At 40.8% G+C, this 11067-nt stretch overlaps 1 protein-coding gene across 1 annotated transcript; it reads right to left on the bottom strand.

Annotated features, from left to right (window-relative positions):
- Positions 1 to 404: 404 nt before the first annotated feature.
- On the bottom strand, positions 405 to 9321 carry svopl (SVOP-like). The gene is made up of 16 exons (XM_035147452.2): positions 9204 to 9321; positions 8165 to 8274; positions 7915 to 8006; positions 7674 to 7772; positions 7442 to 7513; positions 7226 to 7350; positions 6510 to 6573; positions 6304 to 6429; positions 6027 to 6155; positions 5854 to 5927; positions 1616 to 1812; positions 1421 to 1532; positions 1240 to 1321; positions 1062 to 1151; positions 858 to 971; positions 405 to 771 (listed from the first exon to the last, which is right to left on the bottom strand). The coding sequence occupies exons 2-16, from the start codon at positions 8271 to 8273 to the stop codon at positions 760 to 762; spliced, it is 1497 nt and encodes a 498-aa protein (XP_035003343.1). The 5' UTR covers position 8274; positions 9204 to 9321; the 3' UTR covers positions 405 to 759.
- Between the last annotated feature and the right edge of the window lie 1746 nt (positions 9322 to 11067).

The following is an 11067-nucleotide window of genomic DNA, read 5'->3' as shown; positions in this document are numbered from 1 at the left end:
AAGATGATGATGATAAAACTAAACAATTTGTTCAACCTACAGTTTAGTTATTAATAATAATACATGTTATTTATATAAAATAAACATTTAGTATTCATCAAAACAAGAGGATTCAATTATTGTAAAAGAAAAAAAAAAACTATTACTTTTGTCACAGATGTATTTTGTGGTTTTTAGGATGAAATTATTTTAGAAATTGTTATGACTAATCTTTTTTTTCTGTCTGATCTTTGTCTTTTTATTTTTATTATTCAATTCAAACATTTACCAGTCTAAATAAATAAAAAATAGAAATTGTGTTGACAGTTACACAAATAACATCTTAAACATTGAAAATGTACAATTTTATTTATATTGTAACATAAATACATAAACAATCAATGAAACAAAGGGAAAAAAAATGTATATGTATAAAGTTCTGTAACAACAATTAGTTCAAATAAGAACTGAGAATATACTTTAATACAAGTATTTGCTATTAAATTATATGATTCCAATAAACCAAAACCTAACTGTTAATGATCCTATTTAACACACCCCCTAACCCTAACCCATTTATGTCATGTAAAATGTTTTTAACAAGCATTTGAATAAAATATTTGATCTGAAGCTGAAACAGCAGCGTTTCTCTAATGATCCTGATTTTATTAATAAATTAATAAATTCATTTAATTTAAAATAAAAACACTTAAGCTCAGTGACATTCAATTTCTTTACAATAATATTACAAACAGTAACAGACGTTTCGCTTGGACGTCATCAAGAGCTTTGCTGGAAGAAATAAATAAATGGTGTTATTACTTGAATGTGTGTTCAGGAAAAAAGACAAAACAAAGTTTATACAAAGTGTTTCTCACCAGCAGAGCTCGTCCTTTAGTTTCAAAGGGCAGCAGAAAGTTTCCAACAGCACAGATGACACAAGTCACAGCAAACGGAGTGAGTGCCAGAATCACCGACTGAGACATCAACACCTGAACGCACCACATTCAATTGATTATTGTAATAATTATGCTGACATTAGCTGTTAGCTAACATTGTCATTATCTCAAACATGGACCCACCTGAGCCATAAACGGCGCGATCATTCCTCCAATTCGACTGAACGACGTACAGAAACCCATCCCCAGAGACCGAGCCACAGTCGGATACACCTGAGAAACGAAAACCAACTGTATCCTGAAACCTGATCAACAAAAACCAACGGAGTAAAAAACAGCAATAGAACCAGTGTGGACAAACCTCAGCCGTGTAGATGTAAATCACATTAAAGTTCATAGAGACCAGAGAACGCAACAGGAACAGCAGCACTGTGAAGCCAAACCTGGACACAGAGACAGAGACAGAACGACAGACTGGACCGTTGTCCTCATAAACCTGGACAGTCGGACTAGATAAGCAGAGAAGAGTTTGAGGTTCTTACATGGTGGTGCAGATGTTGACCATCATGAACAAAATGGCCGCCAGCAGCTGCAACACCGTCAGAGTCTTCCTCCGTCCTAACACATTCAGCAGACAGATGTTTAACGGGACCACTAGGGGGACAGAGGAGGAGAGACCGTCGTAATGAAACATCCTAGCGATGCCCTGAACTTCGTCTGAACTCATTTTGACTCACATGCAACCTCTCCCAAGCAGCTGATGAGCAGAGTCTGGTAGTCACTGAATACAAAGGGGATGCAGTAACACAGTCCGTCCTCCTGGCGGTGTTTGACCTGATGTTCCCGGTCAGCGTCCCTCACACACAATAAGTTTTTTTCCAACAGCTCCGAACTGCTCAGCACCGAACCATAGTACGCGAAGGATGCCACAAACCTGACGGATGAAAGACTAAAGGTCAGAAACTCAAATCTGATCCTGTACTTATTTAACTACAGGAAGTAAAAATACTTTGTCTAAAATGCTTATTTCAAAATAAAAGTTGTCAACTGTAAGATACATTTTGAAGCACAGCTGTCAGAGGTGACATCACAACTATCACTATGTTTACACAGCAAACTTTCTGCAGTTCACACAGAACAGAGAGTGAAATGAACAGTTTCAATGTTTATCTGTTGTTTATCTCACAAACTGGGAACTTTGCAACACTTCCTGTAGCCTACTGCTTCAAAATAAAAGCACTCCAGCATTTCTGTTGACTGAATCCAATCCTTTATTTTTAAAAGGTTATTATTGTGAAATATTTGCACTAGTGGAAAATGCACAGCTTCATACTGTATAGTACTGGTATTTATTTAAGCACACAGTAGTACGTTTATACAAGGAAGTAGTATAGTTTTACCAGAAAACTCAGAAAGGCTGTAGTTGTATTAAACTTTAACGTAAAGAACTTCAGGTAATGGGCAGTAGTCGTTTTTTGTTTATTTATGGCCATTTAATGGTAACCATGTGTAAAAATAGGTTTGACAGTAGCACCGCAGCCGGTGTGAACAACTGAAAACCGCCACACGCAGCAGTTCCGCGGCCGATCTGCAGCCGCTGTGCCCCTGGCGCTACGTCACTCTAGATCAGGGGTATTCAACTAAAATTGAAAGAGGTCCAGTTAGGGAAAATTTCTTGAAGCAAAGGTCCAGAAGATCATAACGTCTAACTATTTAGTGTGATATATATTTAAGTAGCCGAGTAGTTGTATCAACATCTGCATGTACTAAATACCTGACTGTCAAATCAAATGAATTCAGTACGATTCAAAAACTTTTGGACAATATTTATTGTCACGTAACAAAGAACTGAACATATATGTATGATTGCAGATATGTATAATGTTCTCTCATTAACTAAATAAAAGTAGGGCTGCATTTCAAAATAAGAGAAAATAAATAAAATGTGAAAATTGTGCATGTTCAAATAAAGGGCTTAACTTCAGAAACTGAAGGAACTTTCTCCATCTCACTCCTCTGTTTCTCTCCCTTTCTCCGTCTCACTCCTCTGTTTCTCTCCCTTTGTCCGTCTCACTCCTGTTTCTCTCCCTTTCTCCCTCTCACTCCTCTGTTTCTCTCCCTTTGTCCGTCTCACTCCTCTGTTTCTCTCCTTTGTCCTCACTCCTCTGTTTCTCTCCTTTGTCCGTCTCACTCCTCTGTTTCTCTCCTTTGTCCGTCTCACTCCTGTTTCTCTCCTTTGTCCATCTCACTCCTCTGTTTCTCTCCTTTGTCCGTCTCACTCCTGTTTCTCTCCCTTTCTCCGTCTCACTCCTCTGTTTCTCTCCCTTTCTCCGTCTCACTCCTCTGTTTCTCTCCCTTTGTCCGTCTCACTCCTCTGTTTCTCTCCCTTTGTCCGTCTCACTCCTCTGTTTCTCTCCCTTTGTCCGTCTCACTCCTGTTTCTCTCCCTTTCTCCGTCTCTCCTGTTTCTCTCCCTTTCTCCGTCTCACTCCTCTGTTTCTCTCCTTTCTCCGTCTCTCCTGTTTCTCTCCTTTCTCCGTCTCACTCCTCTGTTTCTCTCCCTTTGTCCATCTCACTCCTCTGTTTCTCTCCCTTTGTCCGTCTCACTCCTGTTTCTCTCCCTTTCTCCGTCTCTCCTGTTTCTCTCCCTTTCTCCGTCTCACTCCTCTGTTTCTCTCCCTTTGTCCGTCTCACTCCTCTGTTTCTCTCCCTTTGTCCGTCTCACTCCTCTGTTTCTCTCCCTTTGTCCGTCTCACTCCTCTGTTTCTCTCCCTTTGTCCGTCTACTCCTCTGTTTCTCTCCTTTCTCATCTGTCTCCTCTTTTCTCCTTTGTCCGTCTCACTCCTGTTTCTCTCCTTTCTCCGTCTCTCCTGTTTCTCTCTTTCTCCGTCTCACTCCTCTGTTTCTCTCCTTTGTCCGTCTCACTCCTCTGTTTCTCTCCTTTGTCCGTCTCACTCCTCTGTTTCTCTCCTTTGTCCGTCTCACTCCTGTTTCTCTCCTTTGTCCGTCTCACTCCTCTGTTTCTCTCCTTTGTCCGTCTCACTCCTGTTTCTCTCCCTTTGTCCGTCTCACTCCTGTTTCTCTCCTTTGTCCGTCTCACTCCTCTTTTCTCTCCTTTCTCCGTCTCACTCCTCTGTTTCTCTCCCTTTGTCCGTCTCACTCCTCTGTTTCTCTCCCTTTGTCCGTCTCACTCCTCTGTTTCTCTCCCTTTGTCCGTCTCACTCCTCTGTTTCTCTCCCTTTGTCCATCTCACTCCTCTGTTTCTCTCCCTTTGTCCGTCTCACTCCTCTGTTTCTCTCCCTTTGTCCGTCTCACTCCTGTTTCTCTCCCTTTGTCCATCTCACTCTGTTTCTCTCCCTTTCTCCGTCTCACTCCTCTGTTTCTCTCCGTCCGTCTCACTCCTGTTTCTCTCCCTTTGTCCATCTCACTCCTGTTTCTCTCCTTTGTCCGTCTCACTCCTGTTTCTCTCCCTTTGTCCATCTCACTCCTGTTTCTCTCCTTTCTCCGTCTCACTCCTCTGTTTCTCTCCCTTTGTCCGTCTCACTCCTGTTTCTCTCCTTTGTCCATCTCACTCCTGTTTCTCTCCTTTGTCCGTCTCACTCCTCTGTTTCTCTCCTTTGTCCGTCTCACTCCTCTGTTTCTCTCCCTTTGTCCGTCTCACTCCTGTTTCTCTCCTTTGTCCATCTCACTCCTGTTTCTCTCCTTTGTCCGTCTCACTCCTGTTTCTCTCCTTTGTCCATCTCACTCCTGTTTCTCTCCCTTGTCCGTCTCACTCCTCTGTTTCTCTCCTTTGTCCGTCTCACTCCTGTTTCTCTCCTTTGTCCATCTCACTCCTGTTTCTCTCCCTTTGTCCGTCTCACTCCTCTGTTTCTCTCCCTTTGTCCGTCTCACTCCTCTGTTTCTCTCCTTTGTCCGTCTCACTCCTGTTTCTCTCCTTTGTCCGTCTCACTCTCTGTTTCTCTCCCTTTCTCCGTCTCTCCTGTTTCTCTCCTTTCTCCGTCTCACTCCTCTGTTTCTCTCCTTTGTCCATCTCACTCCTGTTTCTCTCCCTTTGTCCATCTCACTCCTGTTTCTCTCCCTTTCTCCGTCTCTCCTGTTTCTCTCCCTTTCTCCGTCTCACTCCTCTGTTTCTCTCCCTTTCTCCGTCTCACTCCTCTGTTTCTCTCCCTTTGTCCGTCTCACTCCTCTGTTTCTCTCCCTTTCTCCGTCTCACTCCTGTATCTCTCCCTCTGTTTTCTCTACCTGTATCTCTATGTGTCTTTTTCTTTCTCCCGTCTTCTCATGTGTAAGTTGCCTCTACCTCTCATCTGTCTGCACTGTAGAGTCACAATGTTTACCTGCTGGAATGCACAGACCTGATTGGCTGAGTGGTATCACGTGGGATGGCTTAACTCGCATGCAATTGGTCTGTGCGTTTCCTCAGCCGCTAAACCACTACCGTAAAGACTACAGAAGCTGCGCTGATTACAAATAGAAGCGCCCCGTCAGGTTTTAAATCATAACCTTCTGATTTGGCTGTAGGTCCGGGTCCGTACGGGGCGGCTTCTGGGTCCGGACCCGGACCGCGGTCCGCCTGTTAGTGACCTCTGCTCTAGATCGACCTTCCTCCTAATTTTGCGCTGAAGAAGGGGCGGGCGGAGTCATCCAGCAAAAACAAACATGGAAGACAGCTGTGACGGAGGTAGACAGTGGACAGTGAGGTTTGGGGTGAAATGTCTGTACAAGCAAAACTTGAGGAGTCGTATCGTAGCTAGTCTGTGTTTGACTTTGAAAGCCTATAAAAATAAGTGCGTGTGACGTGTTGTTCTTCTTTGAGTCACAAGTTTTATTATTGTAACTCTCCATAACCACTTCACTCTGCCCTTATTTAAACTTTTATTAAATAAAATTTAATCTGGTAAAATATTTCAATAGGATTTATTGGATTAGTTTAAAATAAACTTCTTCTGTAAAATATATAAATTAAATATCATTACCAAGAATACCACAGCAGTAAAGACGTTCTCCTGAAAGTAGAACTAACCAGAATCCTCCAACTACCTCGTTCTTCCTGAAACACAAACATATATAACATAGCAATAATAACAACATCTACTAATAACCTGACACCTTTAATAACATTTAATAACTATTAAACCTCTAAACGAACCTCAGCCGCCTCGACAAGCCGTCCTGGGGGAAGTGATACACGGTTCATTTTGGCGATCCACTGCAGAGTTTTAACGGCGGCCTGGACGTTTCCTGCCGACACGTTGTAACGAGCTGATTCTGGTACTAACTGAAACAAATCCATACAATCACTTTTTGATCCCATGATTTCAAACATTAACATGCATCTTCATGTGATGGTCAGTTAGTACCGGATCTGGTGGATTTAACTTTATATATACATGTATATATAAACAGCTGCGGTAAGGAAGACTGACCTTGAAGAGGAAGATGAGGATGATACTCGGAGCCACAGAGATTCTGATCATCCACCTCCAGCCCAGAGTCGGAACCAACAACATCCCCAGGATGATGATGAGCATGGAGCCCATCATCCAGAAGATCTGACACACACAGAGACAGAGAGCATGCTGGGATACGTCCTGACAACAGACACAGGTGTGATGTTTCGCTTCAAACTCACGGAGGCCAGAGGCAGCAGGTACGCTCGATACTTCGCTGGAATAAACTCCGTCTTCAACACGAACCTGAAAATCACAACCACATTTAAAATATGATTTTAATGGTTCGAACTATTTAATGGTTTGTTAACTACATTTTTAAAAAATTACATTTTCCACCACAAACAAATGTTTAAATTCACAGAACTTTAATTGAATTTTTTAAACGGTCGTGTTTAAATAAAAGTTGAAATTCGGACATGAAAAATAATCAGTTGTTATTAAATGTTATGTTAATGTGAATGTTACCATTTTTAAATCAATCAATTAATTTAAAGAGAAGAACAATGAAGCAACTTAACTTAGTCTTTGATTCTCTTCAACGTCTTGGTAGAAATTTAGTAGAAAAGTTTTTATCACATGAAATAGATTATATCTTATTGGGTTATATATATAAATAATTTTACTGTGGAGAAAAAAACTAACATTAGAACGACAATTCATTTTAAATGTGAAACAGTGACTGACAGCTGCTGCGTCATGTGACTTAGTGTGTGTGACATCACTGATCACATAATTTATTCACCTCAAGTCACTGTGTGTGTGTGTGTGTGTGTGTGTGTGTGTGTGTGTGTGTGTGTGTGTGTGTGTGTGTGTGTGTGTGTGTGTGTGTGTGTGTGTGTGTGTGTGTGTGTGTGTGTGTGTGTGTGTGTGTGTGTGTGTGTGTGGATCAGCTAACCCCTGCGACACTCCTGCAACGCCACAGCCGACCATGCTGCGCAGGAAAATGAACCAACCATACGACGGAGCGAAGGAGGTGAGGAGGGAGAAGTAGGCGCTCCACACGAAGCCTCCAACCACCACCTGCACGCACGGACACACACACACACACACATACATACACATGGTGCCGCCAAACATGATGCGTGTGTGAAAATACTGAGACGTGTTTGACCTTCCAGCGTCCGTATCTGTCGGCGACGTATCCACTGAGTACGCCACAAACCATGAAACCAAGAAACACCATCTGAGAGAAAACACACACACGTGTATGTCCAGTACTGGTCGTCACGACAACACGTAGAAACCTGCACAATATCATCTGATTTTCAACCCAATGAAATGAACATTTTTAAAAATGGTGGGAAAGTTTACACACACTAAAATCAATCAAAGACAAAACTCACAGTAGAGACGAGCGCCACCTGCCAGTCTTCCAGACGCCACTCACAACGAATCTCAGGAGAAACGATGGCTAACAGCATGATCTCCATCGCCTCCAAAATCTACGCACACGCACAGTGAGTTGAGGTGAATAAATTATGTGACATACACCTGATACCTGCTCTCTGACACCACTGAGTGTGTGTGTGTGTGTGTGTGTGTGTGTGTGTGTGTGTGTGTGTGTGTGTCGAATTAGTGACTCACACTTGCGCTCCCCATGATGAGGAAGAGGAGGATGTGGAAACGACCAAAGCCGATGGTTTCAACAGCATCTTCAACCGTGAATGTCTGATCTGCTGCAAGACACACAAATACACACACAGAAGTTCAGGCTCTGACTTGTCCAGTCATGTTGCTGCCATCTTGTGGGGACAGGTGTGATGTGTTGTTTCATGTCATTGTCAGTGATCTGAAGCGATGTTGATCAGATTTATTGATTATTGATCTCACTCACCATCGCTGCAGATCTTTGTACCCTGCTGGTCCTCTGGAGGTTTCTCCTGCAGTTCCACCTCCTGCAGATGGATGGCACTCACCAGCTGAGTCTTCATGTGATCATTCATCCTGAAAACAAACGTTCTCATCATGTGTTCATCACTTTGTAGTTTGAGTGAACTGAGCCTTTAAATTCAGATCCAACATTTTAAGTGAACATTCAAGTTAAAATGTGATAATTGTTATTCTTTACTTTATGTCAACAGATAACTCAATAACAACAACACTGTTAAATTCTTATTATTAGACAACTTGCACTCATATACTTTTTTAAGTCATCACTACGTCTGATTGGTATTTTCTAATGACCCACTGATGGATCAGTGAATGAATATTTTAGTTTCTAATTTATAGAAACTATATGGAGATTAATTAGCTTTTTAGACTCACTATTATTGACTCATTTCAAATTATCCGTTTTTTAATCATTATTTTATTTGTTAAATGTATATAATTGTTACTTGTTATTGATCCGATGATTGTTTTAGTTCTTTTAAATCTCAGTTTGAGTAAAGTTCATTAGGGTCATTGATTCTGTGTTAACTTCAACCAAACTCCTTTAAAAACTCTGAAGATTTAACATTAGAAAACTGTGGCTGTGACAGCTTCACAAAACTAGATTTTACTGAACCAAAGTGTTGACAGTTAATAATTTTAGAGCCGAATTCATTTAAAGACTGTTAACAAATATTCCCAATGTGTTTCAATGCGTCTGAGGGTTTTTTTAATCGTCTGACAGAGAAAATGTTAAACATTTCGACATTTGAATGAGGTTTGGTGAAAGTCTTTTTGAGAGTCTGGGCAGACAACGTGGATAAAGTTTGATTTCGGTCACAAACTCTGATGTGTTCAAGTACAAACGTTAATTTAACATTAAATAAAGTTTAAATATACTTGTGACACACCTGACGTTCATTAACCATCTGACCTGTCACATTCACTTCACATCCGCTGAATTTCCCGCCACATATCGATCAGATCGATCATCAATCACTGACCTTATTTCAGATTCTTCTGATTCTTCATCGTAAATTTAAAAACCTGAGACACGACCATTGATCAACTGTTGTTCACCTGCACAGGTGAATCAGGAAGTGAAAACCAGGAAGTGCCATCGTCATCACCTCTGGCAGGGGGCGGGGCTATATGGAGGCTCGTTCGTGGTTCGATTTGCTGCGGTGCGAATTAACGTGATGCATGCTGGTCCTAACACAATGCATGCTGGTTAGAACTTTAGTCTCACAACTAAATATTAATATCAATCATCACAACTAAAACTACAACTAAATGTAAATATTCAGCTGTTTTATTCTCATGATCCACAACTGAATCCTCACATTGATCTGATCAGTCATCTATATACATATATATTCTATAAACCTATCATCACATCTAAATATAAACATCATTAGAGCTAAATATAAATACTAATATAAATATCACAACTAATAACAAATATAACTTTGTAAGTTTTTCTCCACGTACATTCCTCACAGTATATATTATTTCAACATTTAAGTCCTTTTTTTTAAAATTTAAATAAATGTGGTGTTTATTTCTGAGTAACTGATGATTAAATGTTTCCTCTGTATGAACTGAAAACATCTTTTCTCAGGACGTGTGGTTCTGTTTCAAGTAGGAAACTTTATTATAAATAATAAGAATAATAAACAGTAGAGTTGTAGAATCTGTACAAAGGATTCTCCTTTCCTAACTCCTTACTGCTTCTCCTTCCCATCTTTCTTTGACCTTGTGATGTTTTCCATTGGGGTAAATCAGGGGTATTCAACTAAAATTTAAAGAGGTCCAGTTAGAGAAAATTTCTTGAAGCAAAGGTCCGGAAGATCATAATGTCTAACTATTTAGTGTGATATATATTTAAGTAGCCTAGTAGTTGTATCAACATCTGCATGTACTAAATACCTGACTGTCAAATCAAATCAATTCAGTACGATTCAAAAACTTTTGGACAATATTTATTGTCACGTAACAAAGAACTGAACATATATGTATGATTGCAGATATGTATAATGTTCTCTCATTAACTAAATAAAAGTAGGGCTGCATTTCAAAATAAGAGAAAATAAATAAAATGTGAAAATTGTGCATGTTCAAATAAAGGGCTTAACTTCAGAAAAATAAAATAAAGGGAGCAAAAGCTTGAATTTCCCTTTTTCTGTTTCACATCTTGACTCAAAAGTCTCAACTAATTTAACAGATAATAAATCTCAACACATCTTAACAATTGAACAGTTTTACAATCACTTTCTTCCCCTCTTATATCTCACTCCCCCACTTTGTTCATCTGTTTCTCTCCCTTTCTCCGTCTCACTCCTGTTTCTCAACTTTCTCCGTCTCACTCCTGTTTCTCTCCTTTCTCCGTCTCACTCCTGTTTCTCTCTTTGTCCCTCTCACTCCTGTTTCTCTCCTTTCTCCGTCTCACTCCTGTTTCTCAACTTTCTCCGTCTCACTCCTGTTTCTCTCCCTTTCTCCGTCTCACTCCTCTGTTTCTCTCCCTTTCTCCATCTCACTCCTGTTTCTCAACTTTTCCATCTCACTCTGTTTCTCTCCTTTCTCCGTCTCACTCTGTTTCTCACTTTCTCTGTCTCACTCCTGTTCCTCCTTTCTCCGTCTCACTCCTCTGTTTCTCTCCTTTCTCCGTCTCACTCCTGTTTCTCAACTTTCTCCGTCTCACTCCTGTTTCTCTCCTTTCTCCGTCTCACTCCTCTGTTTCTCTCACTTTCTCCGTCTCACTCCTCTGTTTCTCTCCCTTTCTCCGTCTCACTCCTGTTTCTCCGTCTCACTCCTGTTTCTCTCCCTTTCTCCGTCTCACTCCTCTGTTTCTCCCTTTCTCCGTCTCAC

The sequence above is a fragment of the Hippoglossus stenolepis genome, chromosome 22 (genome assembly GCF_022539355.2).
Source record: "Hippoglossus stenolepis isolate QCI-W04-F060 chromosome 22, HSTE1.2, whole genome shotgun sequence".
Taxonomy (NCBI): domain Eukaryota; kingdom Metazoa; phylum Chordata; class Actinopteri; order Pleuronectiformes; family Pleuronectidae; genus Hippoglossus; species Hippoglossus stenolepis.
The sequence above is the reverse complement of the archived record's forward strand: the minus strand, read 5'-3'. Positions and strand labels throughout refer to the sequence as shown.